The sequence below is a fragment of the Lepidothrix coronata genome, unplaced genomic scaffold (genome assembly GCF_001604755.1).
Source record: "Lepidothrix coronata isolate B3197 unplaced genomic scaffold, Lepidothrix_coronata-1.0 Scaffold9, whole genome shotgun sequence".
Lineage (NCBI taxonomy): Eukaryota > Metazoa > Chordata > Aves > Passeriformes > Pipridae > Lepidothrix > Lepidothrix coronata.
In genome coordinates, this window is record NW_016690189.1 from 9,593,255 (window position 1) to 9,619,146 (window position 25,892).

General features: G+C 35.6%; 1 protein-coding gene across 11 annotated transcripts in view; it reads left to right on the forward strand.

Moving 5' to 3' along the window:
- APAF1 (apoptotic peptidase activating factor 1) overlaps positions 1-25,892 on the forward strand; it is an 81,053-nt gene that overhangs the window by 13,111 nt on the left and 42,050 nt on the right. For 4 of the 11 annotated variants that reach the window (XR_001873051.1, XR_001873053.1, XR_001873052.1 and 1 more), the window contains exons 12-27: positions 43-221; positions 1,381-1,507; positions 3,477-3,602; positions 4,220-4,351; positions 6,528-6,653; positions 7,693-7,854; positions 8,122-8,250; positions 9,000-9,125; positions 10,001-10,120; positions 11,781-11,906; positions 12,181-12,306; positions 13,765-13,884; positions 14,213-14,338; positions 15,113-15,238; positions 15,675-15,821; positions 21,451-21,597. Coding sequence is in view for 6 of the 11 variants with exons in the window: in XM_017804309.1 (XP_017659798.1) it covers positions 43-221; positions 1,381-1,507; positions 3,477-3,602; positions 4,220-4,351; positions 6,528-6,653; positions 7,693-7,854; positions 8,122-8,250; positions 9,000-9,125; positions 10,001-10,120; positions 11,781-11,906; positions 12,181-12,306; positions 13,765-13,884; positions 14,213-14,338; positions 15,113-15,238; positions 15,675-15,821; positions 18,079-18,222 (2,142 nt within the window). In the remaining 5 variants the exon portion in view is untranslated. Of the gene's footprint in view, positions 1-42; positions 222-1,380; positions 1,508-1,983; positions 2,090-3,476; positions 3,603-4,219; positions 4,352-6,527; positions 6,654-7,692; positions 7,855-8,121; positions 8,251-8,999; positions 9,126-10,000; positions 10,121-11,780; positions 11,907-12,180; positions 12,307-13,764; positions 13,885-14,212; positions 14,339-15,112; positions 15,239-15,674; positions 15,822-18,078; positions 19,713-21,450; positions 21,598-25,892 lie in introns of those variants that run through there. The other 7 variants (XM_017804309.1, XM_017804308.1, XM_017804310.1 and 4 more) reach the window with 5 other exon arrangements.

A 25,892-nucleotide genomic window follows, 5' to 3' on the forward strand; every position in this document is an offset into this window, starting at 1 on the left:
AGATAAATCTGTGTTATCAAATATTATCTGCTCTGTACTTAGGATAGCACAGTTCGTGAGAACTTCCAGGAATTTCTCTCTTTAAATGGGCACCTTCTTGGACGGCAACCATTTCCTGACATTATACAGCTGGGTCTTTGCCAACCAGAGACATCAGAGGTATATCAACAAGCCAAGCTACATGCTCAAAGAGAAACAGGAACTTTTTATTTGGAGTGGATGTAAGTAGATACAGTCCATCTGCTATGCTGATCCCGTGATCCAAGGAAATCATTTGATGTACAACTAAATACAACATATGGCTAATAAAAGGACCTTTGTAACAACTGATAAGGTTTTTTTTCTGGGGAAAGAAAGTGAAATAATTTTCAAGAACCCTGGATATGTAGGGCCACGAATTAGAAATAATTATACAGAAATAAATATGGTAATATATTTACATCTGAATTCAATTATTGTTCTTTTAAATAACTATACACAGATGAAAACACGGTACTTTGAAACTTCTTTAAATGCTTTTTTTAAAAGTTAGAATTGTAGTGCAAGTGTTGGGTATGTTACAGTATGTTTTTAGGTTTTATAGTAAAATGTACAGCTTAAGAAAGGAGAGCATTTGTGCTAACTTGCAAAGTTTTTGAAAATAGTGAGGTGGGAAATACTTTATAATCTCTAGGCAATCTTGAAATTTCCCATATTTAAATAATTCTTTGCTGTTATTGTGTTTTTGGAAGTTGTTTAAGGAAAAAATATACATATCTAAACATTTTACCAGCATTGTCCAATAGTCATCTGACCATGTAACTCTCCTAGATTCTTCTGTTTGATGTTTCTCTTCTGATATTTGTAGTACTTGGTGGTCACAAAACAGAGTGACTCTGTATCAAGCAATTATAGTAATAGCCGGGCAGGTTAGTCTTTTCTTTGAATACTTGGTTATTTAATTTAGCACAGCTAGCAGAATTCTAAGAAAAGTGCTTGGAAGATGTACAGTTCAGAAGAACCGATCCCCAGTCAGTTTAAGGTTTTCACCTTGGATATGGGAGACATGCTGAACATGACTGAAATCAACAGAATAGAGATAGATGTTTTGGTCATTCGTCACCAAAAGTCATCTTATTACAGTGACAGCTTTCTGTATTAAGAACTAGCTAAACAGGATGATTATGATAAAAAGCTCTGAGTGTTGGAATTTATTTTTCCCTTATTACTTCAGCATGAAAGCTGAGAGGTAAGATAGAGTGCGTTGGTTGGTTGGTTGGTTGTGATAAAGCTTGGCTGCTCAAGATATGTGGAAAAGTGTTAATCTTTTTAGAGAGGATTTTGAATAGTACAAAGGCAATAGAAATCCTACTCATCTAAATCAATTGTCTCACCCTGTAGGAATAAAAAATCCTTGAAAAACCTCTACCGCCTCGTTGTTCGTCCACATAGAGATGCAGTTTACCATGCCTGCTTTTCTAAGGATAGACAAAGAATAGCATCATGTGGAGCAGATAAAACACTTCAGGTAAGATACCTATGCAGGAGTGAAAAGAGATGCTGTGTACCATATTGATAACATTTGTTAACAGTCCTGTTGCTTTTTTTTTTGATGTTATGTGGAAATATTTGGATCTGGACCATAATTGGAGACAAATGATTGAAAAGGATATATTATTGCATAAACATCAGGTTGCATGTTTGGAAGAGTGAGCATTGTCTTCTAGTTCAAAAGCCAAACAGTGTGATTTTAGGGTTTATACCCTTACTACTTTAATGTGTGAATGTGAGATGCCTTTTAAAGATATGGAAAAACTCACAGCCTAAGTAATGCACCCCAGCTTGTTTAATATTTGCTTGCAAAAAGTGTTATTTCCAGTCACAGTAGACCTACAGTACTGAGAAGCAGTAAGATATTTTAGTTACAGCTTTACTGTTTATATGAGATAGTAATGGACATTATGCCTCTTTGGTGCTTAATTAATTAAATGTCTTATGCAAAAGAAATATATCTGTGGAGAAAACCCCTGAAGTTGAAGACACTATTAGATTGGAAACTGGCCCAAAGTGCTTAGGAAGCAGATTAGAGGAGACAGAGAGGAAAGTGACTAATATAAATTTGCCAGCAGCCTGCCTGCAGGGGAGTCAGCCAGCTCTCCAGAGAACTAGCAATCAGCCAGCCAGTAACCTGGTAAAGTATCCATATTCCAGACAGCTAAAGGTAAGGGAAAAGAACAACTTCTCTGCAAACCTTCGGTATTGTTTTGGATGCTTGAGAAGTTGAATACTAAAGCAGTAATATCACTGGTGCTTAGCTGCTGTTCATTTGGCTATTTAGTGTGTTGTTATTGGTCCTTTTAATTTCTTTATTTTATTTGCTGGCTTCTACAGTATTATGATCACGGCATCCACTTAAGGAGATGTCTGGTGAATGTACTCATGCTGTGCTGAAGTTGCTGTGCTGAAGTTACTGTGCTGGGCTTCTGTACTTAATAGCCTCATTATTGACACTGCAGATTGCTTATTTTTATCTTCATTTTCTACCCAAAAAAACCCTGTGGATTGTGATTGCATTTAAACTAAACTCTTGTTGAAGAAGTAATAGGAAAATTGGCGATAATCCTTTTTTCATTGTTTAACTTCGAACTTATTCACGTTTTTTCTAATCATAGCCTAAGCTTTTCAGTTTTCAAAGCTACTTAAACAATTGCTAGATTAAGAGCAGATATTCTGCAGAACTTATTGTGAATGTAGATTTCCTGTTACTTCAGTATTTATGTTCTTATTTGAATAAATACAAACCGTTTCATTGTCATTTACATACCCATTCAATAAGAAAGTAAAGGAAAAAAAAAGAATTTCACAATTGTAGTATCCTGAACAGTGCTGTAAAGAACACCTTGTGATTTGTTTTAATAATTAAGAATATTTAACCTAAGATGGAAGGGGAGACGTGATTTTCCCCCTGGCCCACCCCACATTGTAAATCCCAGAATTTGGGGAAATTGATTAGTATGTGACACTTTTCCCCAGCTGTCCTTTCATTTCCCTTATTTTTGTTTTTTTTTCCTCAAATCGTGAATTCCTGATGAAATTCGTACTTTCCACAGAAGAACATCACATACATTTAAAACTGGGATTTTTAGTTTTAGGAATAATTTAGATTTTGCTAATAGATAGTGTTTTGCAGTTACTGTTAAGAAATACTGTGAAAGGACATGGCTCTGGGCTTAAAGAGTGAGGATAGAACAGAAATATTTTTAAGTATCAGTTTTCACTACTTCTCTCCCTAACAATTTCTATCATCCTTGCAAAATTAAAGCTGAAATTAAATATTTTTATAGTTATGTTACTGTCCCTGAAAATATGAATGCTTTCAAAAGTAAACCAATTTTTTGAAGAGTTTACATAAAGAGAGCTATTTGAGATAAAAACCCCTTATATTTGTGCTTTAAAATTATATGCAAGTTATAAGGTTTTATTGTTTCTTGTTATAGGTGTTTAAAGCAGAAAGTGGAGAGAGACTCCTGGAGATAAATGCCCATGATGATGAAATACTTTGTTGCGCTTTCTCTGCAGATAGTGAATTTGTAGCAACTTGTTCAAGTGATAAAAAAGTGAAGGTAAGGGAATGAGGAGCAGGCAATTTTTTTTTCAAACTAATAATTCTAGTTTCTGTTTAACCAATTCAGACAGAGCAGATTCTTAAGACTAAAGGTGTTTTAAACTGTCTTAAATCTTACATGGATAATTCAGTACTTGACAAACAGAAAAGTCCCACTTTTTACATATGCAAAATATGCTTAATGTTACCATCATACTTGCAGCTAGTACCACTTATTTTACTTGTATTATGAGATATGATTCTTTTTAACTAGAACATAATGTTTGAGTCCAGTCTTATTCATAACATGAGATGAATCTGTCCATAATACGCTTTTTAATGTTTTTTCTGTTACCTGTGAAATATTTGGTATTTTTAATTCCTTTTTATTGTAGCCAAATCTTGGTGAAATTCCAGTATTTATCAGATTGTAGTCTGAATTATGACCTTTCCCCTCATAACTTCTTGTTTCTTTTTGCAGATGTATATTCTTTCTCTTTATCTTCAAAACATTTTTGAGGTGTTATTAAGAATGTTTTAGGCCTTTATCGGTATTTAAGTATACTTTCCAGGTTTTTTTAAATTAATTACCTTAAATTTATTTAAAAGTCTTTTTCATCCTTCAATTCTGTCTAGATCTGGAATTCGAGAACAGGCCAGTGTAGGCGTGTGTACGAAGAACACTCAGAGCAGGTCAATTGCTGCCAGTTCAATAACAGAAGTGGTCAGTATCTTCTAGCCACCTGCTCAAATGACACTTTCATCAAAGTAAGTGGAAAAGGTTGAGATGATTCTCATGCTGCTTGTCATAACAGGATAATTACTGATGTATAAGTATATCCAAACACTGTAAATTAATGGGTTTTTTTAATGAGCCTTCTAGAAGAGAGATGGCAACTGATTAAGAGTACTGACTACAGCTCTGTAGTCAGATTTCAAAAAGGCAGAATAGGAGCAAAGGAGAATGGGCAAGTCCTCTGTTGGTAGGGTATGAAGGTGAGGGCTTTGGCAAGACAGAGGGTGGAATGGGAATGAGAGTGAAATACCTAATTAAAAACAGCATAATTAAAAATGAAGACAGAAATTTAGGTTGGGAAACATTAATAATGTAGAAAACTGGATGCTGAAAGATTAGATGGGGGAAAAAACGTGTTAAGTGTAGCAGGGACATTTTTTGATTAAATTTACTGGGCATAGTACAGAAATGAACATGGAAGCCAGCAAAATAATAATCAGTACAGAGTTTCGTCTTCAGTGTCTGGACTGGGAGACAGTACGTATACACAGAAAGAGCAGAAGCTGGGCAATTTAAGTCTGCATCTGAGGGAAAGGGGAAACCAGAAGAATCAGTAAAATCTAGACACTGGCAAATAAGGAGTGCAATTTCACAGTACAAATAGGCAAATAATTTCATTAGCTGGCACCAGAGATGCCCTGGCAGTATATTCTTGCCTTTGAGGCAATGCATGTACTTACCTTGTTCTGCAGTGGTATGATTCAAGGAGCCAGCTCTGTAAAACCCTCTGCTGGGATTGGTTTTCTGCCTGTTTGGTTCCCTGTAGTGACACTATTACCCAGTCCCAATGCAAGAGAATTGTTGGAAGTAGATGGCAAGGAGAGAGATTTTCGGGGTGTGAGGGGGAAACAACTGTCACTTCCAGCTGTAATGTGCAGTTGTGAAGTCTCATCTGAAGAGTTCTTGCAAGACCTTGTGTCTGTGTGAACTGGAGGTCAAATACAGTTATGATCTGATGTCAAGGTGGAAAGAAGAGGCTTTTGTACTGATCTCCTGAATGTCTCAGGAGATGCATTTACTGCCTGAGTCTGCCACCTTATAACAGGTAGATTTAGAAGGGACTTGTTTAGAATTACCATTTTTATAACGTTGATATGGTTAAAATTTTAAACAATTTGACACTTACATGAGTAATGAATAACAGATTTGAAGTATGCACAATAATTTTTAGAGAACACTGTGCAAGTGACTGTTCTTGTTTTGAGCTCTCTCTTGAATGCTCAGTTGCATTCTTTTTTTCTTTTTTTTTGTTATAAATAGGAGAAAGGAAGTGTGGGCTATAGACTTGGAAATCAGTGCATGTGAGAAGGGTGGAGAGGAGAAGCCCTAAACAAAAAAAACACACGAAATGTTTTTTTAACTTTGTTAGTATGGATGCGACAAGTCTGATTTTCAGACTGTTCAATACTAACTTGAGTGATTTCATTTTTGTTAATATGCATAAGCTACATAATTCTGAACTTCAAAGTTGAAAAGAGAAAGCTTTTTTGCTCAGTCTGGAGAAGAAAAGACCAAGGGGAGACCTCATTGCAGTCTGCAACTTCCTTGTGAGGGGAAGAGGAGGGGCAGGCACTGATCTCTTCTCTGTGGTGACCAGTGACAGGACCCAAGGGAATGGCCTGAAGTTGTGTCAGGGAAGGTTTAGGTTGGATATTAGAAAGAAGTTCTTCACCCAGAGGGTGCCCAGAGGGCACTAGAACAGGCTCCCCAGGGAAGTGATCACAGCACCAAGGCTGACTGAGTTCAGGAAGCATTTGGATGATACTCTTGGGCATATGGTGTGACTTTTGAGGGTGGTCCTGTGCAGGGCTAAGGGTTGGACTTGATTATCCATGTGGGTCCCTTCCAACTCAGCATATTTTGCAACTTTGCACTGTTCAAGGGCCTTGTCTGCACTGTACAGTGCAGTTTTAACTAGATCTATGTAATTCTGATGTTAATAGCTTTCATGCATGTTAGCAGATGGAGGTGAACTGTGGGGTAGCCCGGGGCATAGCATCCAGTCCATGAGCATGTGGGTAAAACCACGAAAAAAGAAATGAAATTGATGTTTTGATTACCAACATAGGATTTTGAGAAGAGCATGAACGATCTGTCTTTATGTAATTCATTAATATGATGATATTTACATGTTTGTTTCTCTTGCAGCTTTGGGATGTGAATGAAAAGTATTGTAGAAATACGATGATAGGTCATGAAAATTCTGTCAATCACTGTAGATTTTCACCAAATGATAAATATGTTGCTAGCTGCTCAACAGATGGAACAGTAAAGGTACACAGTGTATTTTTAAATCAACTGTTTGTTTTGATGATGGATGGGGGTATTTTTGTATAAAATGCAAAGAAAATTTTGTGTCTTCTTGATAAGCTTTAATGAATCAAATCCTGAAAGAGTTGGTCCTATTTGTAATGCAGGATTTTTAAATGGCTTGTCCAGTACCAAGAAAAGAAAGCTGGCTGCCTGTAGTTTCGAAGAAATGTTATGTAGCCTCATTTTGAATATTTTTCCCCCAATGCACTTTATTAAGAAAGCTTGAGGGGAGAGTGAAAACTATTTTAACAGAAATAGTAGTAAGTTTTCAGATTAATTGAAAGTTCTGTCATCTCTGAAAATGATCAGGAGACATAAAAGTGAAAAGCAATTTCTATGTGCTATTGTCATGTATGCACTAGAAGAGAACTGAGAGGCTTATGTGTTTTTCTGAGAATGTATTATTGTTATTGCCTTTGGTTGCAACAAACTGTGCTATTTCAGAACTGCAATTCTTAAAACACTGTTATGTTTCTGTGTAGTTGCTAAATCAGGAAAGGAGGATTGCTGTAGCTGTTGTTCAGAAGGAAAAATGTGGTGAAGGGGTCAGAAATATTCAGTAGATTTTTGGTAGGTTCTTCAGTGAAATTAAGGTGCAAAGCTAGATGTATACCAGATTTCTCATGGTGAGTGGATTGTTTATATAGAGTTGCAAGGCAGATATTATTTTTGGGTTTATTCTTTTGCTAAGTAGAAGTTGAGACAGCATTGTACCTGGAATAATATGATGGAAAAAGCCAAGGAGAGTGTTCTGCTACAGCATAATCCTATTTTCTTTGTGGTTTATTTGGGTTTTTTTCTTCTTTTTTTGTTTAAACCATTTGGACTTGTGAATATTCTAATGCTATTTATTGACTGGGGAAAGTAGCAAGGGGCTTTTTGTGTACAGTGTTCCCTGCCCCTCTCTTTTCCTAGAAGTGATTATGAGTTAGCTCTCCCTTGTTGTATTCTGTACCTACATCAGTGAAAAGAGATTTCATTTATTTCCTGTTTATTGCAGCTTTGGGCAGCATGCTCAGGAAATGAACTGAAAAGTATCGAGATAAAAGATTTCTTCAAAAATGTAGATGAGCAACCAGATGACGTGGAGGTTTTAGTAAAATGTTGCTCTTGGTCCAGAAATGGTGACATGATTTTGGTAGTAGCCAAAAATAAGCTTTTGGTAAGTACTTCACTTTAATAATTATTTGGAGGTAGTATATTACAACATAAGTAGAAATTACAGTTACTGATGAAATTCCAGGCTATTAAGATGTTTCAGAGAGAAGGCGTGTGATTTCAAGTATGTGTAAAAATATGTCGGCAACAAACTCGTGACTGAGATAAATACTTCCTAAATTCAAGAATGTACACTGTTGTGCATATAAGCTATTTGTTGATAGTGAAGTCATTCAGACTGGGTGCCAACTATTTTACTATGTGTTCACAGCTTTTTGATACTGAAACATGTAATTTGTTAACGCAAGTCATCGTCAGTCATCACAGTACGATCCAATACTGTGACTTTTGTCCTGGTGATGAGTTAGTAGCAGTTGCTTTGTCTCACTGTTCTGTTGAGGTAAGCAATTGTCTTTGCTGCAGTATACAAGGAAAGACTACTTGTAATTTTAAAATGTTACATTTGTCTTAATAGTTTTTTGTATGCAGAGATAAAACAAATGTAGGTACTTTAGTAGGCTTTCGATGTGCTTCATTCTGTAATTTTTATTTGCTTCTCCGATGTAAAGTATCAGCTGGGAAATAATGTTTTGAAGTTACATGTTCATTTTGGAACTTATATGTAAATTTATATAAAAAGACTAGTGTACTAAATGTATCCAAAGTTACTGTTGTCACTCTCAGGAGTATTGTTTAACTCAAACCAAACCAAACCCTCTCTCCTTCTATATGCTGGTACAGACTGTGGCAACTCATTAAAAAGGAAGGAAACATCTAGAATAACTTTGGGACTAGCAAGGCTAGAGTAAGTCCATACAGCTATCAGGTTTGGGGTTGGTTTGAGGTGATTGTTGTTGTTTGGGTTTTTTTGGTTTAGCATCTACATGGCCAAGTTGAACTTCTGTTTTTTTATACTGTGATTTTTTTCTATTCTTTTGTTTTTGCCCCTTGTCTTTCAAAATTATAGCAGTCAAAGAGGCTGCGGATTCAATTTTCCTGATCATTGAAATGTGATAAGTGAGCACAGTTCTTGTTACACCTGATTTCAGAATGAGAATTAAGAAAATACTAGAAGACATAGTAATTAAGTGTACTTGCACTGTTTTTCCTGTAAATGCAATCTAAATCCATGCTGTATTTTTACTGTAGTTATGGAATATTAAATCTCTGTCAAAAGTGGCGTATTGCAGGGGACACATGAGCTGGGTTCACTGTGTGACATTTTCGCCAGATGGATCTTTATTTCTGACATCATCTGATGACCAGACAATACGTGTAAGATGACTTCTTTCTGTTTTGAAATATGTTAGTTTTATTTTATTTATATGTGTATATATATATAAATAAAATTGTTAGTTTAAGGAATTTTTTTATTACAAAATTATATATCTTATAAAATAAGTAAAACACACATGTATTTTGTATGCTTATAGCCAATAGAAATTTAAGTATTTGTATTAAAATAATTTACATATACAGTAAAACAAGCTGGCTTTTTTACTTTATTTACTGTGTATCTAAATTTCTTCTGTGTCTACATGATTTTTTTTAAGTCTGGTGGCTCTTTAAGAGTAATTATAACCTTCTATTTTGTTTTACATTTTATCTGAATCAGGAATTGTGAAGTTTTTTGTGGATCCTAGCAGACTTGATAATAGTTTCGTTGTTAGATATATTTGCATGTTAATATTTAGGATAGAGTTCTGTAATTCTAATGTCTCATTAAAACCCTGGGAAAGTAGAACTATAGTTTACCATGGTAACCTTTCCCTTTCTCTCAAATTAACACATACATTTTTGAAATTTTGAAAGCAGTTAAGTATAGAAATATCTACTTGGTATTTTTTGTAATTGGATTTCAATGCTGCTGTTTGGATTAGAAAACTTTGGACTTCATAGCTATGACTCTAAACACAGAGGAGTCTCATAGTCATCCTGAAAAAAAAAGTCCTATTTCATCTGTTGGAATCTCTATAGTAATTGCACAACTTTCCCTAGTATCAAAAATAGCAGAAGCAAGATTTTCACTGTTTTAAAAAAATCAGTGTTATGTCCAAAGTTATAAGCCTTTGGTTTACAGGTACTCCTACTCAGCACGTTTTATATCTAATTCTTTAATAAAGCTAATGAAATACTGTGTTCTTCAACAGATCTGGGAAACAAAGAAGGTGTGCAAGTCTTCTGATGATGTGCTGAAAAGTGAACTAGATGTTGTATTTCACAATGGTGAAGTGATGATTTTAGCAATTTATAATCAGAAGCATTTACAAGTAAGCTGTATTTCTCAATATGTTAGTACATTTGAACGTTATCTGCAAATCTCTCTAGGAAACCAAGGAAGAGCTCCTTGTTCATGTATTCAGCAGTTGAATCTGTAGCAGATGACTCAATGTTTGATAACATCTTTATATCTAGAAACTCTACCTAGTTTAGTAAGTGAAAAATGGAGTTTGGGGGGAAATTTCTACACTAATGTTGAAACTGAAAGTGGATGCAGAGAAACAAAACTCATCTCCCTTCGTGACCAGGGATGCTTTGGGCCCTCCAAGCAGCTTAGATGTGCAGAGCAACGTGTAATGTGTAGCACCTATAGACCAGGTGTTACACAGCACATCAGAATCCCTGTGTAATAGCTGAGGGAATTGTCTCAAATTGGGGCAATGAAAGGTGTGAGCCCAGGACTGCCTATAGCCTTAGATTAGTGCTGAAGAAAATAGTAACAGTGAGTACAGTCTTATTACTGTGGGCCCCTCCACACCAAGTGCTAAGTACACCAACATCCAAAATATATTTTTCCATTCTGTCATAGCAAGTGCATGCACACCACCCTTTTTAAAATCATGATTCTCTAATATATCGAATAAAGTCAGTTAATAGGATTTTCATCTGCTGCAATGAAGGGCTGAGAGAAACCACAGCAAATGGAGTTATACCTGCTTATGTGCAGGAGCAATTTAGGACATTTGATACTTTTTAATCTTCCTGAATTGTAACATCTGTGACAACTACTGTGTAATAGTGTAGTCTGGCTCTCATTTGAATTAGTAGACCTTATCTATATGTTTATAAATAGTGTATTTCTGTTCTAATTTTACTTGAACCATTTCCTAGAGAAAGACGGTGCTTAGATTCTCTGCCCTAAATACAATATTCTGACAACTTGTAGACAGTAGTCATGAGAGAAGTCTGCAGTGTAGAAAGGCAATAGATTTTTTATCCTTGCACAAGAAGAAAAATTGACTGAAAAGACAGATTGCACGTGTACTGTGATTTAACAGTGTACCTGCTATCACATCTCTCAAAGTTTTTCTTGGAACCATGTTTTACCTTTTGTAATTTATTGTCTCTCAGAACTAGAGTCTTACTCACCTTTTGATGTGCAATATGTTAATTTTTAAACATTCATTCACACTGATAGCTTTTTAAACTATGTACATTACTGTATTCTAAAGATCCCCCCTGCCCCCCGGGGAATTGATTTGAGGACAGTACTGAGTTGAGATTTGGTGTATTGTGTGTGCTAGTAAGTTTGAAGTCATGCTTACAGGATGCACTTTAAGTATTTTATGCTCCATTTGACATGGACTGTTAAATCTAGCTGGCAAGGCAAATTTGAGCATGAAGCTTGCTATATGGCTTTTGGAATTTGGGAGTAGCTTTCTGAGTTACTGTTTCCTGTAGTCAGACAAACTTTAAAAAGCCTTCTAATACTGAGATGAATTTCCTTCTGCAAACTTGTCCTGTTCAGAGAACATTGTGTGGAAATAGTTACACTGACCTTCAAGGCAAGTGGTTTATGAGAGTAACTGATTCTTTTAATTTTAAGTTTCTAATTTATACACTGTTCCCTTTGGCATTCTTAGCTCTGTGTTTTAATTTATTTAAGTTTAAATTTTAAAATATTGTAATAATTAACTTCCTATCTTACAGCTTATCAATGGAAATACAGACAATGTTATTATGCAGACAGCAGTCCAAGAATCCCCCATTTCCTGCTGTTGTTTAAGTGAAGATCTTAAATTTGCGGCTTTTGGACAGGAAAGTGGAACAATAAAGGTATTAAATCCTAAATTTGATTTTAACAATAGTAGGAAAACACTCTTCTTGGTGCTTTTTAAATATATGTCACTTGAATGACTTTGTACAATGATGTTCTTCAATGTAGTAATTCAAAGCTAATAACTAAGCTAATGGGAATTTTTAGTTGTTCTAATACAATGACCGAGAATCATGTATTTTCAATCTCATGTTATTTAAAAAAGAATTTGCATGTTTGTGTTTTCCTCAAGTATGTAAAATAGGTAGAGTTATTGCATTCTTCATTTTAAAGGTACTACAGTTGTCAGATGGGAAAGTTCTGAAGTCCTGGGAGGCCTACAGGACATCCGTGCAGCATTGTCAATTCACATCTGATTGTCAGACTCTCATTTCAAGTGCTCATGATTCAGTTCTACAGGTTTGGAAGATATTTAAAAAGATCATGTTGTAACTTACTGAAAGTAAAGAGCTTTTATACTGTACACAATGTAAACTTAGTAAATTATTATTGTATTCTGTATTGCTCCATGCAAGAGAGTGTAGAAACTGTAGCCTTTATTTATACCTTATGTGAGAGTGAATATTAGATTTTCTGTTTTTACTGCTGTGGATGATAGAAAAGCACCAACTGCTTTCATAAGAGTAAAAGGAACATTAATTGTCAAACAAGACAACTCAGCAGTTCTGAAGTGAGGGTTTGGGATGTGAGCCAGAGCTGGCTGCATGTGGTAGATCTGTCAAGTGGGCTTGTTTATACTCTCTTAGGAATGAGGTAAAAAGGCTGGTCTCAGAGCGGGCTTATGTGCTCACCTAGTCCAGTAGAGTGCTGAATACAGATAATACTAGAAATAGAGTGACTGCACTAATGTAGTCTCAAATTAGTAACCTCTACCTCTCAGCAAGGTAGCTTGGCTTCGGAGATGCATTCTGATGTGTCTACGTTAGCATTTTAGCTCACCTCAGGGATGCACTTTTGAACATCCTTGTCATTTTATGCTTACTGTGCTTTAGTTTGCGCTTCAGATCAGCTGCAGCATGCTGACAGGATTCCTAAACTGGAGCAGGTGGTCTGGCTACTAATGAGCATTCAGTCCTTACAACCAAACATGAGTTTCTCCAGAACACAAATGGGTGCTGGTCCTCAGCTTTAGGATCCTTCTCTCAGGCTTAGCGCGGGAAGCTTTTCTGCTGAGTCCTCAGCTCCCTCTTGTGGGCAGCGCCTCAGTTAAACCTCCAGGACTGTCACCTGAACGCAGCTGCTTTCTGTTCACTCTTTGCAGCAGGAAACCTATCAATTTGAAAACTATTAAATCATTGTCATTTAAAATAAATTGATGCTTAATAGCTCCTGTAAAACAAAATTACGCTCATTTTTAAGTGAATAGTTGAATTAAAAATGCAAGTGTCATTTTGCTATAAAAATGCAAAGCAAAATGGCATTTCATTAGAAATGCCCATTAAACATATTAAAGTTAACTTAAGTATGCAAAATATGAGGTCTGCCAGACAAAATAAGTCTATTTGTTGCAATAATCAAAGGTTTAAAACCCCAAACTTCTCAGGTGCTTATAAGTTATCGGTTTGCTTTTTCATTTTAAATTACCAGTGAATTTTAAGTATCAAATTCAATTTGAAAATCAGATAATATGTGTATTATGGGGACTGTCTCATAGCTTGACTAATAAATTCTGTGGCACCCTTAATCTTTAGCATTTCTACTATGGATCTGTCTGATATCTAACATTTTAATTAATTGCCACCACCGTAAGAACTTTTTGTTAGTCATATGATATAAAAATCAATCAGTTAGTTTATTCTTCTTAACTTATGTTTGTTGTTACAATTTTTAAAAAAAATATTTCGTTTTTATAACTAGGTATGGAATTGGCAGTTGAGTGAACATATGTTTCTAAGAGGGCACATGGAAGCAATCAAGGATTTTAGACTTCTGGAATATTCAAAACTTCTCTCTTGGTCATTTGATGGAACCGTTAAGGTAAGTAAAGGGATGTGAATTGACAAATCACATCAAATATGTTTTACTTTCTCTTGTAACATTTGGTATTTCCTGCACTTTGTGTGAATTTTATTGATTTGATCATAAAGTGTAAGCTGACTTGAAAGACAAAGTTTTGAATTTTCTTTTTAGTAACATTTACACTGTTGTTGTATTTTACCTATAGCAGTAAGTATAATAAAGTGTTGGCCATATTAGAACTAGCTAGCTGAGTTTTGTCTCTTACCTATCATTGTGTATGATGCAAGTGTTTTAACCTTTTTACTGTGTTACAACAGTAACCTGTTTTTCCTGTATATTTGATTAGGTTTGGAATATCACTACTGGAAACCTAGAAAAAGATTTTGCTTGCCATGGAGGCGCTGTTCTTTCCTGTGCTGTTTCACCTGATGGTAGTAAATTTTCATCTACTTCTGCTGACAAAACTGCAAAGGTTGGTTACCTTCTGTAGAAAGATAAAAATGATGCCTTATTTGTCCTGAAATGTAATTTATATTTTTTATTTTGAGATAATTAGTGATTATTCAAGTTATCCTGTTGTATTTCTAGTATTAAATTTCTCGTATCCATCAACATGTTTCTAAAGCTGTTACAGTCACTCACAGTTGATCTTGGATATAACTTGAAGCTGTCCTAGTGGCTTATGTACAAATAAAATGCATGTTTAATGCACAATTTTTTGCAGAACACTTTGTTTATTTCTCTGTATTGATTTGTTGTTAGCCTGACATTCTTAATTTGTAAAGTTAAGAAAAATCTCTGAAACTTCCAGAAAAGTGCTGTCAATAGGTTCTGGTATTCCTGTTCTGAAGTCAGGTGCATAAAGCAGTGGACTGGGGCTGCCCCATTATATTCTAAAAGCATTCCATTAGATTTTTAAAATATAACTTTAAATTGATTGATAAATCTTGTTTCTATAAACAGTGTTAAACTTCCTTGTGAACAAATTGGGTTCATTAAAAAGTATGTTCCAAGGAAAGATATATACTTGCAGTCATTCAGTAATTTGTAGCAAGCACATTCTTGTGTGATTCAGATAATAAAAAGAAAACTAGACTACAGTAAAATACATTAACATACATGCACACACTCATATGCATATATATGAAAAGTCTTATGTATATTTGAATGCTAATGCCTTTTAGAAAGAGGTCATAATTGGTTTTGAACTTGTCTTTTTCACTCCTCTGTAATGTTTTCCATTTAGATATGGAGCTTTGAAAGCTCATCTGTTCTTCATGAGCTGAAAGGTCATGAAGCCTGTGTGCGGTGCTGTACTTTCTCTCCTAATAACAAATTATTGGCCACTGGAGATGACAAAGGAGAAATAAGGGTACTTCTCTAATCTTGATGTTTATTTTATAATTCAGTTGATATTCAGCTCACAGACAGAAAAGTTCTTATAGTTTGTGTTCTGCATGTCTAATTTGTTGGCATTGTGGTGAACCTTGGGGGTTGAAAATAACAAAGTTTGTCACATGAGGCAGTAGTTTGTAAACAAACTGATAGATTTATGTTCCATGAATAATAAGGAACCAATTCACATGATTTACTAATAATTCTACTGTGAATCGCATGTGTGATTAAATACTCCATATATGATACAGTTCTAAGAGGAGAATTCTTTTTTTGATTATTTTATCACTTCAAGGAGAATGCATATTTACAAGAGGTTTTTTTAATATAGAAAAAAACATTTCAGATATCCTTATTTTAGATTTTTTTTCTTGTTAAGTTTATTTATTTGCATAATCTTCCTTCTCTTTTAGATTTGGGACATTTTAGCAGGTGCATTACTTCACTTCTGCTCCCCAGTTACTGTAGATGAAGGAGAACCAACTCACGGGGGTTGGGTAACAGACCTCTCATTTTCTCCTGACAGTAAAATGCTTGTGTCATCTGGAGGCTATCTTAAGGTAAGCCTTGAAATAATAAAATATCCTAACATACCAAATTAAATGGAAACACACTGTAAATTCTAAAGGAAAATGAAGACTAATTAAAAGAAACAAATCTGAAACATTTCACTTAACACAGAGCTGCTTCAATTTCACTTCTTTCCTTCTCATGTCTGCAAGTCCCCTGAAAAGGTCTCTTAAGAATTCAGGCTTGTTTTCAAACTCTCTCATTGGTTCAGGCATCTACCAGGCATATGTCCTCTGGGAAGGGGAAGAGTTGGCCTTTCTTTCAGTCTGTGAATGGTTCTTCGTAATTGTGAATTTCTCATGAGGTTTTATGTTTTTCTTTTTCCCCTCATGTAATAGCCAATACCAGTTATTAGAAACTCTGTGTGTATGTGAGGTGACAGGGGATGAAGTTCTCACCTCAGAGTGATGAAGTTTAGTTTATTGTTGGTCTGTGTCTAGCTGTTGGACATGCTATCAGACTAATTCTTTGAAGTCAGTCAGTAATCATTTAACAAAGACAGTTGAATTTTCTAACTTAGCTTTGAAAACATCTTCTGATGTTCATTTCATGTTAAAGAACAAGACATACTTTCTGTTTCTAGCTTCCTCCCCATTTTATCTTGTGGTTATGCAGTATGGTGTTGTGATGCTTCTTGGAGTGTAGAATTGTTTAGGATGTTAGGGATTTCTGGAACTCATCTAGTCCAGCACCTTGTTAGAATTAGTTTGCAGAGTTAGGTAAAGTTGTTTAGGGCCTTGCCCCGTCAAATATTGTTCCCCAATCCAACAGGGTCACCTCCGGGTCCTGAAAGTAGAGTCTGACTCTGTCATCTCTAACCCTCTTTTTAGTAGTTGAAGACAGCAGTTAACCACCTACATAAATTCAGTGCTCTGTCTCTCTTCTATGGCATCTGTTCTAGGTGTCCAGCCATCTCAATGACCATTGGGCTGGACAAACTGGGCTGGACTTGCTCCAGTTTGTCAGTGTTTTTCTTTTGCTCAGGTGGGGCTCAACACACAGTAACCAATCAGCTGGCTACTACCTTTTGAACCTAGCAGTATACACTTAGTTTGTTACCTACCTTGTATTCCACTCATCCAGTCCTTATCCCTCCCGTTTGACTATAGGGACACTGTGGGAGACCGTACTGTAGGCTTAGCTAAAGTCGAGGTTATTCACATCTGCTGCTCTTTCCATGCTGTTTGGAGAGCTGCCATTATTGTCAGCAGAAGTCAATTGGGTGGTTCAGCATGATTTATCTTCGCTACATTTGTGCTAGTTGTTCACAAAAACAACTAGCTTCCCGAAAACTTGTGCTGTAATAATCCCAGACACTAGAGTGAAGATTACTGGCCTGTTGTTCTCAGGACCATCTTTGCTCTTTGTGAAAGTGGGTATGATGTTTGTCTTTTCCCGGTCGTGGGACCATATTCAATCACCATGTCTTCTCGAAGTATTGTGTTTCTACTTCTCTTTCAAGATCTACAGATGGATGTGTATGATGTGCCTGAAAACACACAGCCATTTTGTAGGGAGATGCTAGTCAGTGAAGTTCTAGAACATTTCAGAAGTCTGGACCCCTAAAAACTGGACTGAGTTGTACTGTAGAGTTATGTGGACGATACCTTTAAACAAATGAGTCATCTTAGTCATAGATAAGGTGTATCCAGCTGTGAACTGTTAAACTTGTTGTGTGAGTGCTGGCACAGCACCTGATCATTTATTCACCAATAAAGGTTCAGGAGCTAATTAAGATCCATTTTTTGTTTGGTTGGTTTTTTCTTTCTTTTTTTGGGTGTCTTCATCAAATAGCAGCCACTGTAGGGACAGTGTTTTTAATCAGAACATTATAGCTGTGTAGTTGCAAATCTGTATTATGCACACAACTGTAATGTTACATATTTCATGAGATGAGTAAGCTAAAAACTAGTAATACCATCTGCTTTTCTAGATGATCAAAGCTGACGGTAATCTGTTGTGATATTTTGCTGCTTCAGTCAAAATCTGAAGAATAGAGGGTAGACTTCTTATTGGCACGGTTGAGTAACAGCTTGGTGCTGGATTGCATTTAAGTCAATTTAGCATTGGTCTATAGTTTTTCTGAGAAATGTGAAATTTCAGACTACAGTAAACTGATGGTTGAAGGTTTCTCAGTTTCTTTGCTATTTGTACTTACAGCATATTCTGGAAAATAATAATTAGAAACTGTAATCTCACTGAAAAAGAATTTGGTCCTACTAACAAAACTGTTATTATTTTTTATAGTGGTGGAATGTAACTACTGGAGAATCCTTACAAACCTTCTACACAAATGGAACAAACCTCAAGTCAATACATGTGTCTCCTAATTTCAAAGTGTATGTGACAGTTGATAATCTTGGTATTCTTTATGTATTACAGAAATTCTGATCAGTGTGCCAAACACTGCAAAGATAACTAATTTTTTAAGCTGGAAACAAAATTCTGCTAAATGTGTGTCTGACTCTCATTAAGCTGTGAATTATATTTCATTGTTGTATTCATGATGTTTTCCTGTATATTTATGTACATTTATGTATGTTTTTTCAAATGAACTAGCATTTAATCTTGGTTTTAATAAGCGTTATTATAATCCTTAAATTTTGATTTGCATTTTAAGTATGTTGCTTCCAATTCTGTAAGGAAATTATATTAAGATTTGTTCAAATTAGTTGAAATTAATATCACTGAAAAAATAATAAGAGTATAATACTTTGAAATTATATTTTGTGCTGAGGCTGATGGCTAAATGTTCTTTAGTCATGAACACAACTGTATAAGGTGCAAAACCATTTTTTTTTACTGGGATGCAAAGATTTTCACTTTGTATGGAATGGAAAGAAGGAGGGGCATTCTTCACTTGAAATATGAAACCAGCCATCTTGGTGCTTGACATTCAAACCAAATCAAGTAGCTGTTCAGTTTACAGCAGCAGTGCCTCCCATTTGTGGTAAGGATGTTCATGCTTCGAATCTGTGGAGATAAAGTGGCTTGTAACACGTCTGAGCTGTTGCTATTAAGGGGAACATCCTGAGTCTTGTTTTCTGGAGGAAAAATCTGAAAGGCTACTGCAACTGAAGTGGAAGAGATAGTGCCACATTTGCAGTCCAAGGATGACTACAACTAACCAGCTAAACTGAGAATGGAAATGGCTTAAAAGCTGTGTATTGAAAAGTATAAAAAAGGTGTGAATTTAATAGTTTTTCTTTTCTTTTGGATTTAAAATTCATTTTATACTATGGAGGCACTTTGGTGTCGTCAGCTTTGTTTACATGGGATTCTATGCCCAGTTGATCTCTTGCCTGGTAATATGTGATTTTTTTTAATTTATTTTTTAAATTTTTTACAGTCTATTTATAGATTCCGTATAGGGTAGAAATATCGACATTTTGTACTAATTACACTTGACAAATGTTGTGTGAATAATTAGGTAACAATTTTTTCTTAGATACCTAGTAAGCCTTTTTCTATTCAGTCGCCTCAACTGCTGTAGGCAACTGCACAAGCATTGATGTGGTTTTCATATTTTTGTAGCTGGCAGTAAAACACTGTCTAACAACTTGATTGTAAAAGGTACAGTAGGAAGTATCTCAACTGATACTGAATAATGAAATTCTCACTTATAGTATTTTTTGTGTGCATTTCAGAAGATTTCATATGCATTCTTAGTATTTCCCTGTTTTTGACAATCACCAGTTTTTCCTCTTTTTTAACTTGAAATTCTGCTATTTCTAAGGTGCTGTTGAATACGGGTCAGTATAATCAAAGTACTGCTGGCAGATATGTAAAGAGAAGAAATTCAATGGAAAAGAACGTGATGTTTTGTTTTCTAAGTATGTACAATATTCAATAAAGATAATCCAGGCAATACTTGCCAAAGTTATAAATGAACTTGAATTCTTGAGTATTTCTTAATACATAGTAAGAAGGAGAGAGAGTGCTGCCTCTTTTATTGTCTTTCACTATGATTTTATTTTCAATCTAATCATAATGATACTTTACAAATTACATCAAAAATACTTTGACAGGTGAGCCAGAGTATTAAACATGAGTGTGGAGGAAGAAGTGAACTGAAGTCCTGGAACATGTCCAGCAGTGTTCAGGACAGAGTTGTTTCTACTAATTTGTGCAGAGCCCATCAGTACCTCCCTGAATAGCTGAAGAATCATGGAACAGGAAGCTTCTCTCAACAAATATCCCTCGATCCAAGATGTGGATCTGTGCTGTCCTTATTGCGCAGAACCCTGTTGACTGAACTTAGAGACCAGTCCAGGTTAAGAGATACAGGATAAGTGTTTCCCATGAGGAACCAACGCAGAAAGTTGTCTTCTGTGAGAACACTATTTAAACCCTGATGATAGGAAAAACTGATCATAGTTTAATGCAGAAAGTAAATGGTGCACGAGCAGAGTTTATAGATGATTGCGATGTCGAATGAGTAGGAAGCAAGTAGCACAAAATGTGAGATGAATACTGCATTCTTGGATTGTTCTGGAAGAATGACAGCGCAGCAGCATTGTACTTGTTGCTGGAACTGAGGAAGCTGTGTTTCATAGAAGGTAATGTTAATTGAGTTGGGATGGTTGCGATCACATATGTAAATGTATGGAGTTGGCTGTAGGTGTTTATAGCTGAAGTGGAAGAAGAGAAATAGTGATGAAAAAGTCTGAAGAGCCAAAGAGTAGATCTGATTCGCAGGGAGAGGATGAAAAAATTCAAGTGAAAAATTATTACAATACGAACCAGAACAGCAGCTTCTTTAATTTAAAATGTTTAAGAAGACAGTTTACTGTAATAAAAAGTGTCTTCCTGTATCATCAGATTTAGCTGTTCTCTTTCATGTTAGATGTATTTTAAAGGAAATGGGAAATTTGACTAGAAGCAATTTTTATGGACATTGGTATGTAGATTGGACATTAGTGCTTCCATTAATTCTTGTAATGTCAGATCAAACTGAATGAGTCTGCATTCAAATTTAACTAATGAGCATTGCCAATTTTATCTAGTTTTTTAACTTAAATTATAATATGCTTTAATATAAACAAGTTTTAGGTACACTTCCTATTAACCATGCCTATCAGTTTCTGTAGAAGTTTTGGTGTCTTCACTTTGGCAATTAGACCCACAGCTCCTTTCTCTTTCCTTGGGAACTGTACCTAAGTGAGATACACCTGCCCAAGAGGATGCTTTTTATTGTGTGGAGGTGTACCGTTCCTTTAACTACAGTGTTCTCCTTCCCCCTCTCTTATCTTACACAGTCATTTGAAATAGAACTGTGCCCTTACTGTCTGAGTTTTTTCTGTATAAAGGTTTATAGATCTCTTGTAGTGCTGGAATGTGGAGTTAGAGCTGGAACTGGTAACCTGTTCCCAGTAGAGGGACATCCCCCCAACCCAAAATTATTTTGCCTTCTTTAGAAAATTATACAGTTAAACTCCCTATTTTAGAATGCTGTGCAAATTGCTGGCTTGTTTGTTTTGGGGTTTTTTTTACCATTTTGAAATTTAGTGAAGCCTCTGCGTGGGACCCCGTTCCCCAGGTTGTATCTAGTTATGACATAGTCTGTGTCCTTATCACTGCTCTCCCAGTATGTTTTTACAGAAGCTGATGCCTTTGCAGGTTTCAGGGAAAAGCCAAGCTGAGAAAGCACTCTGACTCAGGTGGTTTCTTCTGCCCTCCTGGAACAGAACATTGCAGCGAGAGCAGTTCCACCCATCTTCAAGAAACCGGTAAAACTAGAATACCAGTAGGTCACGGAGAATTCAGGTATGTTCTTGCAATTGCTAGTAGAACATAAACCCCTTACTGAACTATTTGATTGCCCTTTCTCCTTCATAGCAAGTACAGATGCCATGGCAATGCCAAGGAGTGGAAAAGTCAGCCTTGGGGATGTATTTCCCTCTGGTAGCACACTCGAGTGTATTTGTCCATGTTGTGCTTTCCTCCTCCTTGTTTCTACTATTAAGACGTAAATTTATTTGGGCTCATACATGGTTACAATGATGCCCAAGAGCTCTGAGGAGTTGGGACACCTTATTTCTGTTGTGATTTCAAGAAAAGCAGAAGCCAAATGACCTTTACTGTTTGGAGAACAGGGACTGTGCCAGATACTCCGAACACTTCTGGTGTGGTTTGGGGTTTTTATTTTTTCGTGCTCAATTTCACTTGGCTCTTTCAGACTAGGAATGCGACACAGTCACTGACTCTGCCAATATGCAGTAAGATGTTAAACTGAGACTAGGCTTGTTTGTGACTGGAACTCTGCAGTAGATGGACCTGTATTTTTCAGCACTTCCAAAGCTGTTGTGCAGTGTGCTGCTATCCATATTTGTGTTGGTGTGGGTTTTTTTTGGGGAGGTGGGCAGCAGTGGGTTTGAAATGTGGATGTTGGATTTTCTGGGCTTTTAAGAGTGTTTTTTTCCAAATTAACTTACTGCACATCTTTCTTCTAAAAGGCCTTTTTATGAGAAACCTTGCAAATAGATTTAGTAGAGGCCTCAGCTGGGACTGTTAGGGTGCATTCCAAAAGAATATAGAGGAGTAAGATTTTAAGTCTACATGTGTTATTGACAGCTTTATCACTTCCTACAGTTAGGCTTGTGGGATATAGCACAACTGTGATAATTGGACTAGTTGAACTATTGAAGTGGCATGTGTGTGTTTGCTCAGAAGAATGAGAAAGCTAAAGTATCTTAGAAGTGTTTCAATAAGCAGTTTCTCTCTTGGGCCCTGACTGTTTACAGAACAAATTAGCTTCCCGTGCTTGTTTCCATTTAACAAACCATACATTGTATGTACAAGAAGTACTCTGAGAACAGTTAGATTCATGTCCTTCAGGCTAGAGAGGATTCTTGTTCTGTACTCAAGAGGGTTCATCTGAGTACCTACTTAGGATGGCACAATTAGACTCCCTGTGCTTATGTGGTATTTTTCATTTCTTACTGTATTGACTTCTTTCGGTTTATTTGTGTATCTTTCTGATTTATTTTTAGCTTTGTCCAGTTTCTCTAATAACATGTGAACTCAGATGAATTTTGAAAATCATGATGTTTAAAATGACTCAAAATTAGGCAAAGACAAATTTACCCAATCAAACTGTATAAAAGTAAACATGATGCTTCTTAGGTAAAGCATGTGTTATTTGTAATGCATACAGGCATACAAAGTATGCTTGATATTTAAAATACCTTTTAAAACTTTTATTTCATGTTACTTTTCTAGGACATTAAGCTCTTTTAATTCTTCTCTATAATTGTACAGAAAATTTAATTTCTATAGATAACTGGTACTTTCTAGCACATGAGACAAGGGATCTTGTACTTCTAAAAATCATATTATTTGCCTGTAACATTCTCCAAAGATAGTGATAACTGTTCCATACTCCTCTTCCTCATTAGGGTCAGTATTTGGGTTTATGTGTGCTAAGAATTTGTAGCCTGCTGGTTCAAACTCTTACCATACTAATAAGAAATCTTAGTCTTGACATGTTTTGAGAGCAAGTTTTCCTGTCCCAGAGACACAATGGCAGGGACATTTCTCTCTGTGCTTCCCAGTTAGAACCACTTTAATTAATCTTTTAATATAATGCTGTGATCAGTATTGACTGTTGTTTATAAGCCTCTCAGCAGAAGCAGTGTAGGACAAAAAAGATTAAGGAAAACTGAAAAATGTATTTTTGTTTTAACAGCACTGAAATAATACATGAGATGAATGGTGTACTTCTAATGTGAGAATTGGAAATGCTTAGAGTTTTGTCTTTTTAACAGTTTTTTTGTTCATGGTGTACATGAGTGTTTTTTTGTTTGTTTAGGTTTGGGTTTTGTGGTAAAGATTAGATAAGTGAACAGACATAGGCACAGACCTGTGGAAATCTATCTCTAAATACAGATCAAAAATTTTGATCTTAAGAATCCAATCTGAAGTGGATAGTCATGTCTTGATGTTTGAGCACTCAGTGGTAATGTAAGATATACTTAAAGAAGTTGGCAGCTCCTAATTTTTTCAGTGTATTTGCATGACTTCTTACAAGGTGCTGCGGTGTTTATATTCAGTACAGGATAGCAATTATACATTTTATATTTCCAGCTGAGAGACTGGAGGAAATGTATGGTCTTATCAATGTGAGAAATTGAAGGAGGAAGAGTTTCAAAGAGTTTGGACAAAAGAAATGTTGCTTAAATTTTACCTCTATTTCAGTATATATTCAAAAATAGCTTTAAAAAAGGCTATCTGAGTGTGTCTGAATTTTCAAAATATTTAAAGAAATAATAGTGCCAGATGTGGCACTCTCAATTTCACAAAGCCAAAGAGTTGTTGTTTTTCCACCCCAAAAATTATAGAGCAGATAGTAATTTTTTAAAAACTATTTCTACAGTATCAATAATTCAGCTATTAAATTGCTGTTCTGACTCAGCAGCTGGTTTTTCATATTCTGGAGCACTGGGTTTGAGGTAGATCTTTTGGGCACACATTCATTCAAAGGAATGTTTAAGGGACCAAGCTGAACTTGTGGGAGAATCATTTTCCACTGCAAGGCTGTAACAGTGAACACCTGCCAGAGACAGGTACAACGCAGTAGAACTACATGTGACCTGGAATTTACTTCATAGTATATCTTCAACATTTAAATTTGGTTAAAAATATATTAAACACAGTAGAAGGCAATAAGCTAGAAGTCTACCAATTCAGTTGCTTTATCTCCTTTTCCCAGAAATATCTTTGTTCAAAGGGTTAAACTTTTGGTCGTGATAGATGTGAAAAAATAAGTTTATTCCTTGAGTTATAGTCTACTTTTCCTCCTAGGCTTCTACTAGCTGTGAAGCTCTTTACACATTGCAGTTTCTCACACTGCTTGTACCCCTCATTACATGTCGTATTTAGTCCTTAGTTACTATTGTCAACCTTCTTTAAATGAGGGGTTCCACTGTTCAGGTTCTAATATTGGTAATGTTAGGAGAAGATTTGCTGGAGCAAAGTTGTACTTCATTATTTTTTATTTTTTTTTTAATCACAAAATGACTCTGTAGAATGGAACATTTTCTCAGTTTGTGTTCTGGATCTCTGGTTTCTTCACCATATATTAGCAAAAAAAAAAGAGAATGATATTTAACAAGCTGTTACACATGTGTGTTATGCATCATTTTGCTAAAATGTGAATCTAGGAAATTAAAATCACCTTCTCTAAAAAGTATTATCCTTTCTATATTTATTTTTATTTGGCATACAAATTACATTTCCTCCTTTTCAAAAATTAAACCACAGTGCCTCCAGCTTATGCAACTTGTTCCTCCATTTATCATTACTTAGTTTGCTCCTTATTTGACTTCTATCATGGATAGAAATTATTTTAGGATAATACTATTTATCTGTCCATGTTTTTGTTTTGTCAAGCAGGAACCTATCTGGAAAATGAGAAATTTTTCACAGTGAACACTTTGAGCAGTTAGCAGCAAATACAAGAGGTCTTAACTCTCTCACAAAAACGAAGTTTGGATGTCTAAGTTGATACCTAAGACAATCAGTAATGGGCTTTAAGCTTGAGTGTCTTCTGCTTTGAATGTGTTTTGTGGAATGTTTAAGCTCTTACAAAGTAGTTTTTGTTTGGTTTTGGGTTTTTTTTGTGTTATTTCTGAAGTGACTGTTCACAGTTGCTAAGATTTCTTTAAGGGAAAAGATGAAAAGTTCCTAAACACAGTCAGAACCTCAAAGCAAGAACATCCCAACTAGGCATTGTAGCTCTAGGACTCAGTTCCAAGGGGAGGACTGCAAAAATTCTGCGTAACTGTAGCGGTAGTGTTTGTGTGGTGACTGACAGAAGCAGTACTTTTTTTAGCAGTTAAGTAATATTCACTTCCCATTTGAAATACAAGTTTTGCTCTTAGAGATTCTTGGACTTTGTTTTTATTTTCTCTAAGCTAGTTTTAGAGGCTATGTTGAATAGGATATTCAAATAATTCTGGCATTTTTCCTTAAGAACTGAGTAGAGTATGAAAACTGGGTACCTTAATCTATCCTTCCCTTTCAGAATTGTTTTTTCCTGACAGATTCTTGCTGCGTTAAAC